Source organism: Pelmatolapia mariae, linkage group LG14, assembly GCF_036321145.2.
Source record: "Pelmatolapia mariae isolate MD_Pm_ZW linkage group LG14, Pm_UMD_F_2, whole genome shotgun sequence".
Classification (NCBI taxonomy): Eukaryota; Metazoa; Chordata; class Actinopteri; order Cichliformes; family Cichlidae; genus Pelmatolapia; species Pelmatolapia mariae.
The window spans coordinates 38,814,823-38,838,437 of NC_086239.1; the positions used below are offsets into that span (position 1 = coordinate 38,814,823).

Consider the following 23,615-nt stretch of genomic DNA (forward strand, 5'->3'; position numbering starts at 1 on the left):
AGGAGCTCCGGCACCGTCAGCGACGCCCGCAGGACAGAGGCGGATACTGCACACAATTGAATCAACAAAATAAAAGCCTCAACACGAAGCACAACATCCGCCTGTGACTTTCAAAGTAAAACGCTGCCAAAGTCAATACAACGAAATTTGATATTTATTTTCAGAGTGAAACACAAAAAGTGCAAATGAGTGTCAGAGGAATAATGAAAAAGTGTTCTGGTACTGATTTTTAAGAACAAGGTATGAAGATGAAGATATGAGAAAGAGTGGTTGAGAAGAAGAGAAATGGCGATCACTGAGGAGCAGTGTACTTTAAGAGTGTTGATGGAGAAGTATAGAGAAGGTCAGAAGGTGATGAACTGTGGATCTTTGTGGTCTTTGTGGATCTACAGAAAGTATGTGATGAGAGTATGGAGCAGGTGGATGAGACTGTAGAAGAGAAGAAGAATGAAAGTAAATAGAAGCAATGAGCAGGAGAAAGGTGGAAAGGTGAAGAGAAGTATTGAAGATAGATACCCGGGAGTCAACCACCCAAAGGAAGGGACAGTGCACAGGAGAGGTGGTAGAAGTAGAGGTTGCAGGCAGGGTGGAGTGAAAGGAGACAAGTGTCTGATATGACCGATACTTATGACAGAAAAATAGCACCAAGAGTGAAAGAGAAGGTTTAAAAGATGATAGTGAGACCTGCTGTGATGCATGGTTTGGAGCTTGGAGAAGGAAAACAGAAAAACCTCTGAGGTGATCCATGAATACAGTGGAAGACATGGGGTTGGTGTGACAGAGGAGAATGCTGGGATAGGTGGGTGGGTGAGATGGAAGCAGATGGTGAACGCTGATAATATAATATAATATAATATAATATAATATAATATAATATAATATAATATAATATAATATAATATAATTAGGGGGCATTTATTTTGAAAGCGCTGAGTGACGGAAGCGGGGCAAGTTTCCGGTGCTTGTGTTCACTGTGGAGTGGCTCGCCTTGGCTCGGTTCGGTTCGGTCCGCGACAGAGGAGCAGCTGCAGCGTGGGCAGTGCAGAATTAGCGTGTGACCGCGGAGGAACCATGGCGGCCCCTGCTCTCTCCGGCCGGGCTGGCTCGTCGGGCAGCCTCGGGAACAGCCCCACCATGGCCGCCGGGAGGCTGCCGCACGGCGGCGGGCCCGAGCTGGACTTCAGGTCGGCGGCCCGCATGGAGGACCTGAACCGGCTCATCCAGGAGTTCAGCAAGCACGACCAGCGGGAGTACGACGACCAGCGGGCTCTGGAGATCCACACGGCCAAGGACTTCATCTTCTCCATGCTGGGTGAGGACACGCACGCACGCGCGCACACACACGCACACACCGGGCTGCGGTAAACATCCTCGGACTCCACCTGATTATTTCAGCTGGTGTGAGCGCGTAGCTGCAGGGGTGATCCAGATGTGCTGCAGAGGCTCAGGTGATGCACATCTGCTCCACATGGACCGCATTAGGGATCGCATGCATCCTCTTAGCCTCTCTTCTTCTCGTTTCTTGGTTTAGAATGATCATAAAGGTGTAGCTGAGCTTCTCCAGGTGCTGCACAAATACGGAAATACTAAACACAAACGACACTAACACCACCCTCAGTGCAAGGTGAAGCCCACTACAATCTCAGCTTAATCCACAGCCACACCTTCAAATATATTAAAAAAACAAATCTTCAGTAATATTAAACTTCCAGTTGTGAGGACTCCGACCAGCAGGTGTTTTTTCTGCACATAGCTCATCAGTGAGGAACAAATGTGCTCAAATATATTTAAAATTGTCAGATTAAATTCTGCCAAATTAGTGGTCAGAATTTTTTTACAGCGAGAAATAAATCATCCGTTTTTTCCCCAAACATCACCCCGTGGGGCAAATGAAAAGACTGCAGTTCCTCTGACGTCCATCAGAGGCAGCAGTGAGTCAGTCCCCATAGACTCCCATGTTAAAACTGTACAGCAGAAATAAACATGATTGCAGCCTGATACACAAACTGTTTGTCTCTGTGGATAATGTCCTCCTTCGTAACACCTGTACAGTAGAAGAATGTTTTTAGGGTTCACCTGGTTAAACTGTAATAAGGCTTAAAGTTTATATGATTAGGGGCGTGGCCTCTTTGACTGATGGGTGGATGATGACACAGGTGGCTGTAGCTGCTAGCTGACTGCTCAGCTTCACCTGAACTGGACCTCTGGACCCTGTTTGTGCTGTTGGAGCCTTTTGGAACATTTTTAATGATGTCACGTGACCAATAACATGGCTGCTGTGAGGTTACTGTAGTAACAGCTCATCCACGAAGGCGGAGCTCCGGTTCTGCTGAGGGAAATTCTTGGATTTTAGCATGTAGGATTTCTGCGACACAACCAGGAAACTGATTCGTTCTGTGCACACGTGTGAAAATTATTTTATTTTATTCCCAATATTGGTGCAGGACTTGGAAAAATTAACTGTGTGAGGGGACGACACATCTGTTGACCTTTGTGTTGAGCCCTCTTTGATTGGTTGGTGATTTCAGTGCGTGTGTACAAGCTGGCGCGCCGCTCTGTCTGAGCTGATGTCGGATGATTTGCGTCAGCGTCCACGGCCTCGTTTTTCTGGCCTTCGTGCTTTGATTATCCTGCAGTTTGCTGTGTGTTTGCAGGCGGCTGAATAATTTAGTTGTGTTGCTTTGTGGTGCAGACGCACAACACTCCTTGTGTATGCGTGTTTGGTTCACATCACTCGTGCTAAATCTGACTCTCTTAGAGGAGCTCCTCAGCTTCTGCCGTGCTGAATATCGTCTCGATGGCCTGTATGAGGTCACTGCGGTCAGGTGCAGGGAGGAGCTGTGATTGGCTCATGCGGGTGCGTGCTCGATGCTCATTTAAGGAGCTCTTGATTCTGATGGCGGAGCGTGCACTTTCTGTATCGCTCGATGATGTTCGTTAGAACATGGGAACCAAAATCCAGATTAAAATCCAATGAATCGCTCCGCACAGTGTTTGTTTTTGTTTATTTATTCAAGAGTTTGTTTACAAACAATTGACAGAGTTTGAAAATAAAGAAAATTATTTTCATTAGATATTTCTGTATACTCTAATTGTATTAACATTTACTTTATTTATTAAATGATGATCTAATGTTTGACTTTGTGTTTCTCTGTAACATTTGAAGCGTTTGATCAGAAATAACATTTTAGTTTATTACGTTGACCTTTGAATTTATTTGAATTGCTCTACAGCACATTTGTCGTGTTTAGCGTTTTGAAGATATGCCAAGATATAAATGTTAAATATGTCTTCACATTTCACTTCGGAGAAAAAATGAACCTCACACATAATATCTGACATAAATCAATTACAAGGTTATAATTAAAATTTTGAAGGCGGTGGGGCCCTAACCTTTCAAAATAAAAGGCCACAAATCTGCTGAGAGGACTCAGCTCATCATAACTGAACCTGAGAGGAAGTGCGGAGGATGGAGTGCAGAAATGTGAGTTTGATAATGACGCTGGAGCGCCTCCAAGAACTGGGTTTAAAAAGACTCTCTCACACACACACACACCAAACACAAAGACAAACACAAAGACAGAATCACACACACAAACTGCAGAAATGTCCATCTGACAGAGCCGCACACTCACATTAGTGTTCATTTTCTCAGATGTACTGACAGTCTGCCAGCTCGCACACGGCGCCTCCTCACAGAAATAACAAGCGTTCCAAAATGTCCCGACAGAAAGCGGCGCTCCATCCTGTCTTCACAGCTCGCTCTCCGTTTGCAGCTCACAGACAGACCAAAAGAAAAGCAAGGAGGCGGTTTTATGCTCCAGATTTAATCAATCCAATCAATAAAAAAGGAAAATCAATCAGGAAGTATGAATTGAGTGTGAGACGTTCATTCGAAGACAGTGTGTATTTGCAGGATCGTCTCTGTACCGAGGTAACGAGCAGCCCCCGAGCTGAGTTCATCTGATTTATTTGAAACTGTTTCTGAGAGACGGACTGCGTGCGTCCAAACAACCGCAGCGCAGGAATGCAGCCGACAGCCAGGAAGTGTGTGCGCCTCTTTTTTTAAACTCAGCAGAGCGGAAAACCCGTCCAGGCCGGCCCGGTCCGACCAATGGGGCTGAACGCAGTGACCCATCGGGGCTCACGCGGTCCGCTTCCAAACACGGCGAGCTTCAAAAATAGACCTGACATGAAAGGAACTGGAAAACAGGCGGGCCAAACAGGACCCGATCCAGACTGAGCTGGACACAAACGAAGCAGACATCGTTAAAAGCTTACTTTAACGTCAGCCTCGTCTGACAGCAAAAACCAGACTGGACGAATCAGCAGAGCCGCCGGTCAACGTTAAAGAATTAAAGAGCGATTAATGTCAGGACTTAATTACAGCAGGGAGAAGCTCTTAAATCGATGTTAGTCGAACTTTATCCAGATACGAATGTGTTGTTTTGAAAGGTTCCCTGAAAAAGGCTTGACAGGAGCAGTAATGACTCTGTTATCACAGAATCTCGTCAGGAAATCGCACAGTGAACAAAGGATACCACCTGGACAATCATGAAGGAAAACTTGGTTTTATTTTTCAGCTTCCGATAATGAGTTGCTTCTGACGTCCATCTATCTTGTAAGCAGACGTGCCCGGACCTCCCTGTCCTCAGCCACGACCTGCAGCTCATCTGGAGGAATGTTGAGTTGTTCCGCCAATCAGTCAAGAGATTGGATCTCTGCAGTGCATCCTGGGGGTTCCTCGGGGTCTCCTCCCAGGTCCACATTCCTGAGGTCAGCCACAGCCATCCTGGTCAGATACTGAACCTGCTCAGCTGGCTGTAAGACGAGTATCTTGAGGTCTAAATCCTGACCCCTGGTTACACTTGTGTGCACGATGTTATACCTCGCCTCCATAGGTTAGGAACGTGGTGGTGCTCGTTTTTACACATAATCTTTATCTGATCCTTTTTGTCGTCCTCTGTTTCAGGAATGGTCCAGAAGTTGGACCAGAAGCTCCCGGTGGCCAACGAGTACCTCCTCCTGTCAGGAGGCGTTCGGGAGGGGGTGGTGGACATGGACCTGGACGAGCTGAGCGTCTACGCCCGCGGCACAGACTACGACATGGACTTCACCCTGCTGGTCCCTGCGCTCAAACTCCACGACCGCAACCAGCCGGTGACCCTGGACATGAGACACTCGGCGCTGGGCCACTCCTGGCTCAGCCTCCGCCTCTTCGACGAAGGAACCATCAACAAGTGGAAGGACTGCTGCACCATCGTCGACCACATCAACGGCACCACCAACTACTTCTTCTCCCCAACACTGGTGGCTGACTGGTTCTACCAGTCCATCTCCCTGGTGCTGCTGGAGGTGCAGAAGAAGCCGCAGAGAGGAATGCCAAGGGTGGAGAAGGTGGAGCGGAACGGCACCATCATCTCCGTCATCCTGGGCGTCGGGAGCAGCCGGATGCTCTACGACATCGTCCCCGTGGTGTCGTTTAAAGGGTGGCCGGCTGTCGCTCAGAGCTGGCTGATGGAGAATCACTTCTGGGATGGGAAGATCACCGAGGAGGAGGTGATCAGCGGCTTCTACCTCGTCCCCGCCTGCTCCCACAAAGGCCGCAAGGAGAACGAGTGGCGTCTGTCGTTCGCCCGCAGCGAGGTGCAGCTGAAGAAGTGCATCTCGTCCAGCCTGATGCAGGCGTACCAGGCCTGCAAAGCCATCATCATCAAGCTGCTGTCCCGCCCCAAAGCCATCAGCCCCTACCACCTCCGCAGCATCATGCTGTGGGCCTGCGACCGCCTCCCCGCCAACTACCTGACGCAGGACGACTTCTCCGCCCACTTCCTCCTGGGCCTGATCGACGACCTGCAGCACTGCCTCGTCAACAAGATGTGCCCCAACTATTTCATCCCTCAGTGCAACATGCTGGAGCACCTGTCGGACGAGACGGCCATGCTGCACGCCCGCAAACTCTCCTCCGTGCGCTCCGACCCAGCCGAGCACCTGCGCACCACCATCGAGCACGCCAAGGCCGCCAACAGGCTGACGGTGGAACTGCAGTGGCGGGGCAGCACCAACAACCTGCCGTCGCCGCAGTCCGACGCCGGCGGAGAGAACCAGCCCGACGACCGGCTGGCCAAGAAGCTTCAGCAGCTCGTCACGGAGAATCCGGGCAAATCCATCTCAGTCTTCATCAACCCGGACGACGTCACGCGGCCGCACTTCCGCATCGATGACAAGTTCTTCTAAGACTGACCTCCTCCTCCCTCTCAGCCTTTCTCCTTCTCGCCTTGTCCCCACCTCCTCTGAAACTTTGTTTTTTTTATTTTTTTATGTTTCTCTGCCACAGAGTGAAGTGAGGTGATCGTCTAGTCGTGTCTGCCACAATTTTTTATTTTTCTATTCCCGTCCCCGCCCCCCTCCTCTTTCACTGTGTGCCCTGTGGTTTCTACCTGCTGAATGCCTTTTACAGACAGCTGCACAGCAGCAGGTTGTTTTACAAATGAAGGAAGAGATGGAAGTCCACCTTCAGCCGGCTCTGCTGCTCCAGTGTTAGTAGTTTGTAGTTCAATATAATTATCAGGGATCCTGGAAATGAGACGAGTCCACCAACTCCTGAAATCGTGACGTGTGTCTCACGCCGGACTCGCTGTTGTTTAAATTTGGCGCTGAAGCTCTGACGGCAGAAACGATGTGAAAGCGAGGAGCCGGGCTAAAATCAGCTGCTTTGATACGAATGTGGGAATTTCAGTGCTGGCGTGGCCAAAGCCTCAGTTTTTATTTCATTTTTACTTTTCTGTGATATAGTGAAGAACAATCAAAGCATGTCATAAATAAATAAATCCCATTTCTGCAAAGACTCAGCATTTCCACTGTTCACCTGTGCTCTTCAGGCCTTCTGCAGTTCTCATGTTGGACACCAGCCGAATGGCGATCTGATCCTGAGCTTTTCAGTTTGTGGACTCCAGCTGTTCCACCTGCTCCTTAAAGACCAGACAAACTAAAACTCCTCAAAGACGAATTTCTCCCAACGATTTAGGAGGAATTTGGTGACAATCTGTTTGTTTTCCAGCACGATGAAGCTCCAAGTTACACGCCTCAAGTGATTCCTAAGGCTCAGAGATCATCACATTCATATTTGGATCCGTGCATGGATCATTGATGAGGCAGGACTGGATTTGTCCAGCAGAGAACTGCAGGAGTCATGAAGGTCGGTCTAAATGCTGATCAGTGCAGAAAAACTGAAGCGAGCACGAAACAAACGTTTGGCTCGTCAGCTGCTCTTCACCTCCACGCGCTCGTTCCTCGCGATGACACGAGTACGAGGTTTTCATAATTATGAGCAAGTTACTCAAAATATCTAATGACTCGTTTTCTTATCCAAACCAAACAGCAAATTTTTGCAGCAGCTCGGCGTCGAGCACGATTTTATCCCAAAAGCATTTCAGAGCTCGCTGATCGGACGGCGGACGCTTTCAGGAGCTGCGGACAGCCTGAAGTCTCACATCGAGGAGCAAAAGCAGCAGAGCTCGGACGAAGGTGGATTTTGTCCCTCTGAGGAATGTCTTAGTCCCACCGCGGGACGACGATGATGATGATGGTACTAACGTCTTAGAAACTAACTGTAAATAGGAACAAAGTGACTGAACTCTGATGTGTGTAGGCAGAAGGAGGAATAGACTGACGATGGTTTGTGGACTACTTTTCGTCTGATTTTGCACAGAATGTAAAAAAAACAAACACCGCCGTGTTTCCTCTCGATGGTGGACGCCGTGTCCTCCTCATTGTCGAATGACGATATATCATATCAGTTGATGGTGACACTTTACCGACGGGTGGTCGCAGTGCACGCTGTAGATGTTCTCATTAACCGGCAGAGCTGCAGTGATTGTGATTGGTCCAAAGACGCGGCTTCCCCTGATGGAGTCGGACGGCTGAGCTGCCGGTTGGCGTTGCATCTTGTTCGCGCTCGCAGGCTCACGTTCTGCTTCGCCGACAGACGCCCTGGATCCCGTGTAGTTTGCAATGTTTTCCCAGTTTTCCTCATTTCAGTTTGTTTTGATGAGCTTGAGCGTAGTCCAGAATCCTTCCAGACATTCCAGGGTCCAGATCCAGACGGACGACGTAGCTCGTGGTCCTGATGGAGGCGCGGTGGGTTTTGGGCCTGTGCGTGCGAGCGAGGCGTAACAGTTTGGGACTTGAAGCTCGCAGCAGCGTTTCTGTTTACTGCTCAGGTTGATCTGCTGCACGGTGACCACAGTCAGTAACGTGTCACTTCCGGCTCGATATCACCGGCCTCGCTCGCCACTTCCTCTTTCTCCATCTTGTTTGTTTTGATCACTGTTTAATAAGCTTCACTGTAACTTAGTTTCGATCTTATTTCTAACCTGACTGATGTTTACTCCGCAGCTGCTTCTTTGTGTTTGGATGTCGAGGGTTAGGCTCCCCTTCAGCGCCGCCAGCTCGCCACGTGATCGTCAGCCTTTCAGATCGCTCACAAAACATTGGGACCAAATCCCGATTGGGACTTTTTACACTCCAACAGTAGGTGGAGGTTTGGTCTGATGGAGCTCCAGGCTGGTTTCTGTTTCTGACACAGTTACTGTGCAGTAAGCTAATGCTGTTTGGCTCCAGAAACCACCGATTATGTGGCGAGCCCCAGTTTGGAGCTCAGTCAGCTTGGCTGTGGGATGTGTGTAATGAGATGGTGCTGTGATGTCATTACCACCACCTCTACAAGGGTTTTTTTTAGCAATGTGAACTTCTGGAAGCCTACTGAGGGGCACAAATCATCACAGATTTAGCCACATGACCATCAGACACTGTGGTGTCATGTTTATATACAAGGAAAAGAAAAATGTGCTCAGTTTCATATCATCTCAGCTTCAGCCTCAGTGAAACTTAAATATTGATTGCCGAGTCAGAGCGTGTGCTCAGCTCTGATTGGACAGCTGAAGCGCGACTGCAGTTATTGCAGTCAGCACTAATGCGAGCAGCTCACTACAGCTTAAAAACACTAAAGCAGATCTTTTTGATCTCCTGACATAAACGAGCATCGGTGGCATCTGCCGCCTTCAGGATCCGACTGCGCGCTGACGTGTTTGAGCCGCAGCTGGTTGTGCTGAAGGTGAGTCGTCCCAGGTTTGTTTGTGTTTTTTTGTCAAAGTCTGAAACATTTCCAGGAAAATGCAAAAAACCAGAAAAAGAATCTGCAGACGTCTGCAGACAATGTGATCTCCATATCCTCATCCTCAAGTGCAATTAGTGAACACAGAACAAGTACACACTTATACAAACGCACATATACGTCATGTAGCATTAAGACACTGAAGTAAGTTAAAGCTGAACAGTACACTGCTCTGCCGACCCCACAGACCCGCACTGACACTCCCACTCAGAGGTTTTTCACACCATCAAAGTGCCACACCACGCTCTCCTGCTCGGTGGAAATGTAATCAGTGTGTTCTTCTGAGCTCCGTGACTTTTGACCTTACTGCTTTCTCTATTTGTTGAGAACCTTTTGACTGTGAGTTTTTATTTTTCTGTACCTCGCTGCTCTGCTTTGTTATGACGATGGATTTCTTTATGCAACGTAGACGTGGGTGGGCGTATCCCTTCAGATGGCAGCTCCTCCCCATGTGTGAACGTTCTTCGCTGGATTTCACTGTACAGTAGAGTCACTATAAAGTCTTTTAAGCTGAATTTCTCTCTACGTCCTCAGTGAGTCTTTCTCAAATTTATATCCAAAGTTCTAAATAAAATTAAACCTTAGTTTACATTTCATGAAAGGAAAAACAGTTAACTGAAGTTCTGTATCAACTTCAGTTCTTAATAAGTGTAACTGGCGTCTCGGTGTCATCAGCAAAGTAAATTAAACTGCAGAATATGAGCATCAAACCTTGGAAAGGGTCTCGACTCCACAGAGTAAATCAGGCTGTCATCTGCACAGCGATCGATTCTGTTAAAGAGTGCGGCTGAGAAGAAAAACACTCCAGAAATGAATCTGGGGGAGCGCCACAGTCTGCAGTTTTAGGGAACAACAAGAAAATTCAAGATTTGGTCAACAAGGCCTCACAATTGAACCCTGGATTGTGCCACTTCAGTTGACTCATTAGCTCATGTGATTTGTTTTACAAAATTTGCATTGTACAGATTTATTTATTTATTTTAATTATACTACAGTTATAGATTAGAATAAAGACGAGAGGCCCCAGGATCAAACATCAGGGACCTGCTATTGGATTTGTGGTTGACATTTAAGTTAAACAGGGAGCTGTTTATTTATTAGTAAAGTTTGTTGGACCATAGAAGAAGAAGGAAATGTCTTTATCATCTGCGTAGTTCTCAAATATGAGAGCCCAGAACTGATTCTAATTAATAAATAGATCAAATAGGCCGTATAATACTCCGAGAGAGGAGTACATCTGTAAATAACAGGGGCCCCATAATCGAGCCTTGACGTACTCCACCTTAATCGACTTTGCTCCATTTATTTAAACACCAACACTGTGGGACGAGAGCAGATTCACGATCTCGCATCGTACTGCAGAATTGGGCTCAGGAAGTGCACAGGTTGAATCGAACCCTGGGGAACATCCCTGAGTAAGACCTTCAGAAAGAAGCCTCAGGTCTGCACATTATGTCACAGTTATTACACACAGCATGTGTGTGTGATCAGTTTCCAGTACTGTTAGGTCACAACATGAACATCTGCTATCGTGTGCCCATTTTTTTTCCATGTATGGATAGAAAACCTTTCTGTTGACCAAAGTTTAAAATGTTGAGCGTAGAAATGGTGATTTAGTATAATCATGCTATTTAATTCTTCTATATAAAGGTGATAATTTCTGGATACAGAATAAGGAGATGCAGTGTTGTTTGCAGATGATGGCACACATAAGGTAACGTGTGTGCTACATTAAAGATGCTCAGTCTCCTGAGAATGATGCGAAGCAGAATATGACGTCATGCACGTGGTTGGTGCTGCAGGCCGTTAAAATAATGTATTTATGTTAAAATGACATCATAAGTCACATGGCCTCTGTGACACTTTAGACTCAGACACATTTAAAATCCATCCAGACTAAAGGTTTCAATCGGCCACTCATCGTCTAATTAACCCTCAGACCGGGTGAGCTGGTGGATTCCTTCACTACATCCTTTAAGCGGTTTCCTCTCTCGACCACCGGGGGGAGCAGTGAGAGGAAGCAGCTCGCTCTGTGTGAGCGGGTATGATGGAGGGAGCTGTCATGTGAACGGAGGCTGTTTGTGCACACAGTGACTTTATCTCCTGTAATGTGGAACTACTGTTGTAAATAGCACTTGATAAAATAACTCCTGTCTGACTCTTCGTCTGCGTCCGCTTCATTCAGCCGCCCGGCGCCTCTCCCACCACACAGCTCATCTCAAACGCTTCATTTTGCTTCCTCCTAACCTTTCTCTTCTCTCCTGCTTCCTGTTGTCTCAGCACCTGTCTCCTCCACCTGCTCTCCTCTCTCCATCTCGCCTCCTGCTGGGTTTGGATCGCACTCAGCTCTTTCTGGTCGCCGTTCCAAGAGGAAACTATCCATCACTGTCCAAATATAACCACAGCATGTAAACAGGCTGCAGGCTTTACTGCTGATGCTCAGCCTCACTAAAATCCCAGATTTACAGAAAATATTTACTGATGATCAGCGAGGGGGGAACGGAACCTGAAACGAGCCTCTGTGGGGTCATGTGACTGTGGCTGTGTCAAAACGCCTACAAAATAAAACTTTATTTAAAATCAGTTAAAAACAGCTTTAAGCCCAGAAACTGTCCTGCAGTTTATCAGCGGCTGCTCTTCAAATGTGGACCTGATGGGGAACAATGATGATTCCAGGATGTTCACTTTTTACAGCACTGCAGTCACTTTACACACTCTTACTTTGACTTGACATCACCTGTGATTTACTTCCAGGTGGTCCCGCCCTAACCTGCTGATGTCGTTAACTCCAACTTTGGTTCAACAGATTTGTTGAGCTGTGCAGGTAAGCTTTAGGCGATTTAAACTGCCTCCATATATACAGCAATGCTAAATATACTCCTGATAATAAGAAGGAAAAGCAACCCAAACAGCTCATTACACCTGAGCGGCGCACCTTTACCTCGCACAGCTGAATCTGTGGGTGGGCGTTGCTGCAGCCCCTCAGTTCATCCTTTGCTGAGAGGATTTGCTGTTCTGGTCTTCTTAACAACAACGTTTTCATAGCTCACCTGTTTAAATAGCATTATTAGGGGTGTGGTCTCTTTGACTGACAGGTGGATGGTGACACAGGTGGTTGCTGTGAGGTTATCGTACTAACAGAGTATCCAAGTAGTCTGAGCTCCAGCTTTGGTGAAATTCTCTGATTTTATTTGGATGTCACGGAGCTCTGATTGGCAGGTATGGTACTGTGTGATGCTAACACACAGTCTGGGGTTGCAGCTTAATAACCAAGCTAACTGGCATTAGCTGATAACATAGCCTTCCATCCTCCGGTCCAACCATGGTCACATGTACTCCAGAAACCAGTGAGTCAAGCTATAGTAGCTAACGCCATCGTTCTTATACAGTCTATCTGCTAACAGTAACAGCTGTTAGAGGAGAAATGTTTACATGCCCGATTACTCCAAACCTCCAGCCAAAAATGCCACCGTAGTACCACCAGTGACCCAGGAGGTGAGCCTCTCAGAGCCTGAACCACGGCATTGTTGACGTTAGGTAAGAAAGTCCAAAAAAAGCCCACTCTGAGTGGATTTCTGTCTGCAGGGGAGGAGTGCTGCTTTTAATGTGACTCATCTTTCACCTTCTCTTCAACAGTAATTGCAGCTGAAACAATCTGATGTGTTTCACTAAACAGGCTGGTACCTGTAAATCCATCTTCTTTGTGAAAACCGAGGATGTTCCCTCCTTCTGATGGGAACTAAAGGATAGTTTGGGAACTCGTACGACAATAAAGGTGTCAGGCAGCCTTTATATGCCGCTGTGATGTTGACTCCAGGCCGTCTTTGAGCTCCATTTCTAGCCTGAGTTTATTCATGTTTAATCAGCGGTGCTGTTAACAGCAGCAGAATGACCCAGCAGCAGCTCCTCTCTGCAGCGTGTCATGGATGTAGAACAGTTATCCTTGACTGGCCTGTGATCCTGAAGAACCCTTTAAATGCATGGATTCTCAGGCAGGTTCTGAACTGTGGCCTTCTCTGATTAATGAGCAGATTTGTGAAGCTTTATTTGTGTTTAGCTGCTTCCTAAAACTGGGTTTCTACCTCAGAGTCACGTCCTGTCTGTCCTTTGGGGCTAGCATGCTGTTCCTGCTTCATGTCACTGCTGGGTTATGGTGATGTTATTTATATGCACGATGCTTACACAGCATCTATCACAGAGTACTGAGATTCATCACAAACCTCAGCTACCCACAGACTCAGGAACTCATCTACATCTTACTTACTGAGCTTCATCAATCACAGAACTGTGGCCTTCAGTCCACAGACTCATCTCTTTCCAGTTCAGTGCAGCTTTATCGATATAGCACCAAATCACAACAACAGTCCTCTTCATATTCTAAGGTAAAGTCCCCACAATCAAACCACGCCCTATAAGCGTGCACTTGGTGACAGTGGGAAAGCAAAACTCCCTTTTAACAGGAACAAACGTCTGACAGAAGCAGGCTGGGGGAGGAGTAACAATCTGAGAGACTGGTTTTGACTGGTTTTGGGGGAAATGTGATCACATTTAGCTAAATCTTGAGGAGTTGGCGTCAGTAGAAGCATTTATGGTGGACTGGAGGCACCTGCAGGCTGCGAGGGTCCCACCTGAACACGACTGGGTCTGCTTTTAGCTCGAGAGGATGACGTATTGTGATGTTTGCTGATGAATCTGTGTGCTCTGCGGTCGTTTTAGTGTTTAAATAAATCAAAACGAGCAGTGCAGGGGACCCTTCACCCAGCTCCCCGTGCAAGACTGATGGCTTCCTTATAGTTAACGGGACAAGCAGTGCGCATGCGCGATGGGCCCTGAGTTTTGCATGGTTTCTTTTTTTTTTTTTTTTTTTCTTTTTTGCACGGAGGTCGCGGGTTCGACTCCTTCTCCTCCCATGATGCCCTGCGGTGGGATGGGTAAGACCCTAAAAGTTCCTTCATCACGTTTCCTCCTCACACCATCAGCACCACCATCGTGTCACCTTAACAGTGACGTCACTCCTGTGCTCTCCTGGCTCGAGCTGCAGCAGCACGGAGAGAGAGAGAGAGAGAGAGCGGCGCGCGGACACAGCTCAGGTGAACGCACGAGCCTCGACGCCCGCAGCAAGAAAAAAAAAACGGCGAAGAAGAAGCAGCTGCGGAGGATCTGAGAGCAGATCCCGCGGTACCTCCCTCCAGCTCTCCCGGTACCATCCACCCATCAGCGGTTCATCGGCGATCACATCATCCGAGACTCGACGCTTGTTGATAACAGCTGATTAAGGAAAGAAGGAAGGAAGCAAGGAAGGAAGCAAGGGACGCAGGCTAGGGGAGCACCTCGCCTCGGAGATGGAGCTGGTTAAAGAGAAGGCACCCCCAGGTAGGACGGCGGGATGGGTGGATGAAACGGTGCATGGATGTATGGAAGTTTCCCTCATCCTGTGAGGGTGGATGAGAAGAAGTTGGTGCTTTTTCCCGCAGAGGGAGGTGGATGGAAGGGTGGAGACAGGATGAAGGGGACCCGAATGGATGGATGGATGGATGTACGGGTGGATGGGTGGAGGGGACTGATGCATGTTGGGTAAAAGTGTACTGCGGTATCCTGCTGAATGCAGCTGCACTGGAGCTTTTTAGGTGTGGTTATTATGGGATGGGGTGCAGTGTGTGTGTGTGTGTGTGTGAGACAGAAGCCTGATGCAGCAAACACACAGAGACAGGCAGACAGGTGAGAGTGGTGATGCTGACTGATGCAGACAGATGGATGACGGGTGGCAGGAGGACTGACGGACGCGGAGCGACTGAGCTGCTGTTGGTGCAGTGATGCTTCGTCTGGCCGTCCCGGGCTCCACGGCAACACAACTTAAAATATGGTTAATTCCATTCACACAACATCGCCGTGGACACCGGCCCAGAAACAAGCCCCAGAGACGCAGATCCAAAAGTTCTCCCCAAACATCAAAGAAATACTCGTGAATCCGGGGTCATCATTACAGCGATCCAGCTCTGATCTCAGCGTCAGTAGCAGCTGATAGTTTTATTAAACCCAAAGCTGAATTCCTCTCTTCATTCTTTGTGTGACGACGTCAGACTCAGCTTAAACTAAATTCATCTGAGAATATACATTTACTCAATTTATTATTAAAATAACCAGTAAGAACAGGACCACGGTAAAACAAAAAGAAAATATTTTAATCATTTCCTCCTAATTCACTGCTCTTAATTAAGGCCTCGCGCTCGGTCTTGCTGCGAGTGCACCTCCTCGCACACGGAGTGGAGCAGCCGGAGGCCAGGAGCGGAGAAAACAAGTTTGAGTCAAAAACCTTCAAACATAAAACAAACTTCCTGCTCGCTTTTAACTCCACGAAACATCAGAAGGAGGAGACTCGGCGCCTCCCTCTTTATGCTTTATGGATCCGTGCAGACGAGCTGAAGACGCTCGAAACACGTGTCACCACTCGGCATCCATCTTGAAATCCTCCAGGCGTTTTTTTTTTGTTTGTTTGTATTTACGGATTACCTGTAATTTACATTTTTGGAGAAATGAAAACTGCATGTAGAGAAAAACTCTCTGAATCTGAGAGAAGCCATTTTTTATCCTGGCAGTGAAGATGCTGAGATCCAGATGTGGCTGAAGGTGGTTCTGCTCGTATTTTAAACTTTTTTCTGCTTTAGCAAACAAGTCCATGGTGCTGAGTTCCAGCTGTCTCGTTTCTCCTTGTGTCGTCTCATTTTTGTGGTGGAAATGCTTCCTCCAGTAACCACGGTTACATTAGCAACAGCTAACTCAGCTGTAAGCGGCTGCATGTATGAAGCTTTTTAATGAGCCTGGTTCATTTTAAGTGTCCTGCTCTAACTTGCTGATGAAAACCAATTTATGGCAGCTGCAGTAAAATCAGGTCACTGCTGTCAGCCGAGCACACGAGGAAGCTGGTAATGCAACGCTTCGATTGCATCATTCCTTTATCCTGGTAAGCGTCTGATTGCTGAGGTCTCCAGACTGCAAACGTGACAGCTGACCATCAACACCAAATTTCAGCCGTTACACCAGAGGGAGCACGGGGTCCACGACTTTAAGCCCCTGCCCGAGCGGCACGCCATCGTCCTGGATCTCTGTGCTGGAAGTTCTGCCGCCATCTTTGGTTGTTACAGAAGTTTCGCACAGATTTTCATGCTGTCTCTGCGCACACATGGCTCTGGAGAGGCTGCAGCATTCGCAGGGTTAAAAAACCCCAAAACATGCACTTCCTGCAGTTATAATTCCAGCTGGTTTCCTGCACCCACTCTGTCAAAAAAGCTGATCATACATGTTTACCATATTTGACATAATTAAAATTTTGTTCATCTGTGCCGTCATATTTTCTGCTTTAAAAAGTCGACATTTTGAGGTTGGAGGGGTTGGTGGTGTGGTGATAGTGTTATTTGGCCTCTGGGTCTCTGTGAGCTCCACACTGTGAGGAGCGGTAAAATGAAGTGCACTCGGACTGAGAGGAGGAAGGAAGAGCTTGTGTGGTCCTGAATAACAGCAGCATGTGGTAATCTTTATCCTAGTAATAAATACAAATTCCCAGAGTTTGTATTCTTATGATTAGGTGGCTCCTGAGTTTGGCTCCACCATCAGATCTTTCTGTGTGGAGTTTGCATGTTCTCCCCGTGTTTGCTGGGTTCTCTCCGGCTTCCTCCCACACTCCAAACACATGCAGTTAGTGGGGTGAGGTTAATAGGTCATTCTAAATCACCCATAGGCGTGAATGATTGTCTGTCTTTATGCGTTAGCTCTGTGACAGACTGGCGACCTATCCAGGGTGTACCCTGCCTCTCGCCTTAAGACAGCTGGGATAGGCTCCACCCCCACTGCGACCCTGAATTAGATAAACGGATGGATGAAAATATTCTTAGAAATATTTATTGGTCATGTTTTCATGTAAAGGTTGAGCAGATGCTCATTAATGTGTCCGTAGTGTTGTTCTTACACTGCTAGGGCTGTTCGATATAACGATATATATCGGATGACGATATAAAAACATCTATCGTTTCATTTTACGCTATCGTTTGTTTCGTGGTGTCGCAAAATAAACTGTTTACGGCAATATTTTTTCACCGTTTTGATGGTCACTGTAGTGGCTATATTAATTAGTTAAAGTTCTCTCTTTCTCTTATATTTAATATAACCACACTACAGACGGACAGGCGTCTGTTTTTATGCGTTGTCGTTAGCAACAACGACGGTAAAACCACCGCGTGTCCGCTTGTTTATTTTCCGCATAAACCTTTCACAATAAAGCTCAAGATCCTGTTGAGACTTTTCAAAATAAACTGAATCACGTGAAAGAGTATGCAGAGTGTTTACGGATGAGAAGCAAAAAAGAGCCGTCAGGTGCTAAAAAATAAACCTTAGACTCAAACGTTAGAACAGGCTTTTCCCCGCAGCACGCCGTGTAATAAATACTCACAAAGAAAACGGCGGCCGTTACAACTTATGTCTAAAAATGTATTGTTTCATTCATCGGTTAAAACACTCGACTCCAGGTACACGACGCCCAGCTGGAAACACTTCACGCAAGTCGAGCTGCCCGAGATTCACAGAATTTACAGACAATGTTAAATTTTTGTGATTTATATCGTTATCGGGACGGTAGATGTCTTATATCGGGATATGAGATTTTGGTCATATCGCACAGCCCTATACACTGCCCAACAAAACAACTGCACAGCAGCTAATGTTAGCATGTTTTAAACCGGCGGGCTCATGCTAGCTATGCAGACGGCGCAGCAGCAGGTTGGAAGAGCAGAAAGCAATGATGATGCTGCAGAGAGAAGCAGCTCTCCAACGCACCTTCTTTGCATTTAGTTTGGAGTTTTTATTGATTTCACAATTTCACATGTTTTCCCGGTTTGGCACACACGTCAGCCAACTCTCCAGCCGGCTGCACACACTTCTCTCTCCTCTGATCTCCGACCTCAGTACATCAGTACAATCATCTCCACCTCTCCTGCAGCTGAGCCAGGGACCACACCTCCACCACAAACCCTAAAGCCAACAAGAGGGAAAAAACGGAAAGATCAACATCTGAGGAGGAAACCAGACGAGCATCTTTGTGTAACAGAGGAGCCTCGTATTACGCCGAAGCGCTAAAGTGGCTCAGGAAGAAAGAAGCCTTAACATCAAGGCTGATCTCTCACAGTGATGCACCAAATCAGTCTTTTTGAGAACGCCTCCAACACCGTCAGCAACATTTAGCATCTGCAATCTTCGTCTCCTGAAGGTTCTTATCCATATCAGATATTATTATGCCATCATGTTGCCTAGCAACCACCTAACAATGGACGAGAAATCCACGGCAGTCAGAAGCATCCGGGTCTCCCAGCATGGATGAGAGAGAGCTTGGAGTCCTGTGGTCGGTGCTATGAGGACATGTCAAAGAGCTCTTACTGATGACATCAGGCAGCAGGAGCAGCAGGCCGATTCAGAGTTGATATGTTTTTATTAAAGCGTGTTTGTGACAGATGTCGGCTCAGTTCATAAAAGAAGACTCACAATAAAACAAGTGTAAAGCAATCCTGCCTTCGGTTTACCGCAGGCGGCTTCCTGCTGCCATAAAACAGAACGCACTCCGTCATCGTACTCGCCAAAGATAAATGAGGCTGAACTTTGAGCTAACTGCTTTATGAGTCAGACTCCTTTATATTAACGGAGTTCATTTGGTGCCCGACAGTCTTTCTCTTTGATGGGGAACAGAGAGGTCTAATCTGCAGTGTGTTGCTGCAGTGCAGCCTCTGTAACATCTGGCTGGAGCGAGTGTCAAAGCTCCTCCAGATGTGGTCCGAGCTGGTTCAGAGACACGTGAAAGCTGTGCTGAAGTCAGTGAAACGTCTGTCAGCCGAAAAGAGTTAAAAGCTGCCGTGAGTCAGCTCTCTGCTGTTCAGGAGAGCTCACAGCATCAGCGCGCTGTATTATCAGCAGAACTGCAGGCCAGTGCAGCTCTCAGCCCACCTGAACGACGGGGAATTATTCTGAGAAATCCTCTTTGTGCCAGCGAGGCCGTGCTGGTAGAAAAAACCACGATTATCCTTTAAAAAGCAGAAATGCATTTATTTTCCTTAGTGTGCGTTTAAAAAATCTCACTCTCAAAGCTCTGCATGCTGAAGCAGTCAGAGCTGCTCCAACAATCAACAGTCACGGTCACATGACACAAAGCTGACGTCTGCTTTAAAAACACAAAACAGCTGGTTTATATCATAGAGAGCCTGTAATGTTATAGATGTAACTGCAACAACCAGAAAGTCCGCTATGAGCAGCAGTTGGAGAGAGTGGGAATGAAGAACTCCCTTTTAACAGGAAGACACCCGACAGTCGTCTGCTGGGGGGGAAACAGAAGAGAACAGGTGGCATGACTGAGGGGGTTCAGGGTTGTAAGCCTAATGGAGGAGTCTGGTGTCGTGTCACTTCCTCGTCATGAAGCAGTGGAAGTGCTCTAAAAAGAAACGTCCACAAAAACCTCATACTGATTCTGTAAATGTGTCAAATATAAAGCCGTCCAGCGTGGGGGCGTGGCCTACTGCAAGCCCACATCAAAGAAAGAGCACATTTTTACCCAGTGCTTTGTAGAAAATGCAAACATGTAGACCAGAGACTTTTGTTTTGGCGAGGTTAGTTTCTGTAGAGAAGCTTCAGGGTGCGATGATTTGCTTTCGGCCTGCTGTTTTACGACTGTCAGGTGGCGTGGCCTAAAGGGGCGTGGTCTAAAGGGGCGTGTTTGTTTACAGCACACAGATAAGTGCGTTGTATTGATTCTGGGATCAGATCCACACGATTCAGGATGACTCAGTGACCCGCTGCCCAGAACAGAAACCTGAGAGACTCTGTGGACACACACACACGCACACATACATACACACACACAGGGGAGTGTTTCTTGTCGATTTCAGGTTGTGTTTTCACCCAAACACTGCCGGTATCAGTGTCTCTGTGTACCTGTACATCTTTGTGTTGTTGCTGGCTGGAGTCCTGTTGCAGGCTCGGCATGTTTGAAGCACATGATTCTCACTTCCTGTGTCAGAACGCTGAATTTCATGTTTTCTAAAAACGAATGCCTCACAAAGACGCTAAGATGTTGTGTTCATATAAAACAACAATCAGTGTTATAGTTATAAGAAGCGTTCTTGCTGTCTCTGCACTAACAGGCTTGATTTTAGAGTTCCTGCCGCTCCTTCACGAGTGAGGTGAGGTGGATCTTCCTGTCCTCGCTCTGCGGGGGTAGAATTACTCTGCCCTTTACCTTCATGTGCAGTCCTGTGGAAAAACACTCGGCATGTCGGAGCGATCGAAAAGGTTGCGGTTGCTCGGCGCGAGCTTCCCCTCCCGTTACTGAAAAATGAAATTAGAGTGTCAGGAAGTGATGATTTACCAGCCGGCGAGAGCTGCAGTCAAACCACCGGGGACGGAGATGCACAGCCTCACCTTTAAAACACTCAAAGAGCAGATCTGAGTGCAGTTTTCAGTGAGGAGTCCATCACTGATGACTTTGTTCACTTATTGGATTCTTGAATATTGACCCTGCTCTCATATGTTGGTGTAACAGCCTCTGCAGTGATTTCACCTCAGCGTCATACTAAGCAGGTGTGAGGGCGTTTGGTAATCCGCCTGCAGATGAAAATTTTACCAACTGTTCCCACCTTTACACACCTGCAGGTATCACTGCTGTGCTTCCAGCCAGGTGTATCTCACACACAGACTTGTGTTTCCAGGTATACTTTGTGACCGCCGCTTCGCTCGTTTCCCTTCGGGCAGGCTGCTCAGCTCGCCGCTGCGACGGTCTTCAGTATCGTTCAGCTGCGTGTCCTCTCGGTCTTCCTGGTCGCTCAGACTCAAAGTCCTCCTTCGGCCGAGGAGAGCCACGGCAAGCCGGCACGTCACTGCAGAGCGGAACAATCCACGAGGAACCTTCGTCGTGTTCATGTCAGTCAGAGCATTTACACACCGGACACATAAGATCCGTGCAGATGTTTCATGAGTTAAAATATTTTGTCTCATTGACTCATTTATTCTCAGTGCATATTAATCAGCACTTTGCAGAGCTCAAACTGCCGACATCCTGAAATATGCACGAAAGCTTCGACTCCTGGATCGAGGGTTGAGATGAACACAGCAGAGCCTTTGGTCATCGAGACCTGTGTATAGGAGGTAAAAGTCATTAAGGTTTCTGCAGGTGACCCTGTGGGAGGAGTGTTAACCTTTCCAGCAGCCCTTTGAATCAGTCTCCCTGTGGATGTTGCCCCTTTTTATCCCCCCTGCACCTCCCGCCTCCCACAGACAGTGCTTACAGTCAAAAACAGTCTTTGTCATTTCTTTCTGTCCTTTAAATTATACGTAAAAGTTCATGAGTCGCTGTGAATGCAGTCAGAAGTCAGTTATCACATCAGCTGTCCCCTTGCACCTGTCTCACAGTGACACCTGTGGGCGGGGGCGTGTTTAAAAGCAGGGTGGAGCTGAGTCCCTGCCTCCAGGCTAGTTTGAGGTCAGTGTGAGCGGTCAGCTGAGGGAAGAGGAGATGCTCTGACTGGTGGGTCTGTCACAGTAACTCACAGAGCGTTTAGATCACATCAATAAAATCCTCATTTCCGTCACCTGTCACAGCTTCTCACAGCTGCCTCCATTTTGGATCCAGTTTCTCACATCCATCGAGCTCCTGTGCTAACAGGCGTAGCTTTTGTGTCTGCTGGTTGTTATGATGAAAAAATACCTGCAGGTAGTGTCGGCAGCTGCTCCTCTACAGCCGGCCGGCGCCGACAGTTCACGGTTAAAACGAGCAGCGTCAACAGCGATGACAGAATCTGTCAGCTGCAGCGTTTTCATGGTAATTAGTCTGCTGGTTAAGATCGTGTGTGAGTGAAGAGGCATCACTCTGCATCATCTCGCTGCTTCTGTAGCTCGCTGCGATACAGCAGAGTCCCACTGACACTTTCCTGCAGCGGATCGATTCCTGCAGGACATTAAGCTCATTATCTGGATCAAGCTGCAAAAGTCAGTGGCTTCCAGCTGCTGTTTCACTCAGTTTCAGTCCGTAATCGAGCGCTCGGCTCCTTCTCAGGTTGCAGCAGCAGGATGTGGACCTGTTCCTTATTTCCTGTCGTTTCTCTGCTGCTCCGATGGAAGTTCATCTGAAACATGGACAGAGTTTCAAATACTGACGTCAGATGTCGTGTTTACCAGGGGCACCCAGTCAGGAGAAATTTGCCACCAAGCCCTATTATAAGATAAAGAAGGATTATTTTGGACTGTGAGTCATGCAAAGCTACCCTAGCAGAATCAGAGAGTAGAAACAGGGAGATGGAAACGAGTTCTTTTTAAATTAGCTAATGTGAATGTTCAGGAGATGCTGGCCCACTCAGCAATCATTCATCCGCTGGTCAGTTTGCAGGCTGTCGATGGTCGGGTTAGCTGCTGCAGGAAATGAGACGTGAAACATCGTGTCCAGGACAACGTCTACGAAATCTGACATTTTACATTTTAACATGGAAGTCTATGGAGACTGACTCAGTTGGAGTCAGACCTCTAGTGGATGATAGAGGAACTGCAGCAGGTTTAAGTCTCCATGAAATAACCAGAAATATATTTGAGCTTTGGCTGCAGGTCTTTGCAGATTTCTCTGAAATGTGGTTTGATTTTGATGGACTGTTGATTAAACTGTTCCAGGAAACTTAGAAGCGCGTACACGAACGAAAGCAGAAGGATCTTTTTGAATAATCTTTTTGTGAGTCCTCTCACAAACGAGCCACCCTCCTCCACTGTGTGGGAGATGAACATAAAAGGCAGGAGATGCTGAGCTCAGCGTGCGCCAGCCCCTCCCTGTCTGATGTTTTATGGCCAGTGCGTCTCCATCATTCCCAGCAGTGCTCGGCTCTCCGTTTTAAACAGGAAGCTGGAAGTGGAACAGCAACAACATCTGAGCCAGTTTATGATCGTTTTACGGTCCCAAAGCTTCACGTTCAGCGTGGAAAGTTACTGCACGCTCGCTACATCATACACGCTCTTTAAGCAGCTCCCGGGGAAGAGAGGCCAGGACATGGAAGCAAAAGTCTGAGGGCATCGGGAGGAAAAGCAAAATCACAAACAGGAAGTCACTTAAACCTCATTTTCAAACAGCTGCAGCTGAAATGTAAAAACATTCGTGTTTAAAGGTCTTTACCTCTGTGAGGATTTTCTGTCTGACAAAGCAAACATATTCACCTTGGCTGTCTGTGATTGGTTGGCTGTTCTTATTTATTGACATTTTATTTTGAAAATTTTGTATTCTAAATGGGAAGAGTTGGGACCACATTGTTCGGTCCGACAGACTTGCTGCTGGTGTGTTGTTATGACTTTACACACTGTTAAATAATGACATCAGACTGGTGCAGGAACTTTTGCACATCACACTAAAGGCCTCTTTTTCTACACCATGTTCAGA

At 47.3% G+C, this 23,615-nt stretch overlaps 2 protein-coding genes across 6 annotated transcripts in view; both read left to right on the top strand.

Moving 5' to 3' along the window:
* Positions 1 to 957: 957 nt before the first annotated feature.
* On the top strand, positions 958 to 11,333 carry LOC134640859 (nucleotidyltransferase MB21D2). 5 transcript variants are annotated; one of them, XM_063492904.1, is made up of 3 exons: positions 1,230 to 1,312; positions 4,630 to 4,823; positions 4,973 to 11,333. In XM_063492904.1, exon 3 carries the CDS (start codon positions 4,975 to 4,977, stop codon positions 6,235 to 6,237), a length of 1,263 nt encoding a protein of 420 aa, XP_063348974.1. In that variant the 5' UTR covers positions 1,230 to 1,312; positions 4,630 to 4,823; positions 4,973 to 4,974; the 3' UTR covers positions 6,238 to 11,333. The 5 variants fall into 5 exon arrangements, with proteins under 5 accessions (XP_063348971.1, XP_063348974.1, XP_063348973.1 ...); XM_063492901.1 differs by lacking the exon at positions 4,630 to 4,823 and having other exon boundaries at positions 958 to 1,312; XM_063492903.1 differs by lacking the exon at positions 1,230 to 1,312 and having other exon boundaries at positions 3,937 to 4,823.
* A 2,876-nt stretch (positions 11,334 to 14,209) lies between these two features.
* LOC134641733 (fibroblast growth factor 12-like) overlaps positions 14,210 to 23,615 on the top strand; it is a 48,612-nt gene continuing 39,206 nt past the window's right edge. Inside the window, exon 1 of the mRNA XM_063494258.1 lies at positions 14,210 to 14,548. Coding sequence (XP_063350328.1) covers positions 14,518 to 14,548 — 31 coding nt within the window. The 5' untranslated portion in view covers positions 14,210 to 14,517. The remainder of the gene's footprint in view (positions 14,549 to 23,615) is intronic.

Coding starts and splice junctions, on each gene's coding strand:
- LOC134640859 (XM_063492901.1), top strand. CDS start 1,072: ATGGCGGCCCCTGCTCTCTCCGGCCGGGCTGGCTCGTCGGGCAGCCTC. Junction 1,313..4,972: donor CTTCATCTTCTCCATGCTGG/GTGAGGACACGC, acceptor CCTCTGTTTCAG/GAATGGTCCAGAAGTTGGAC.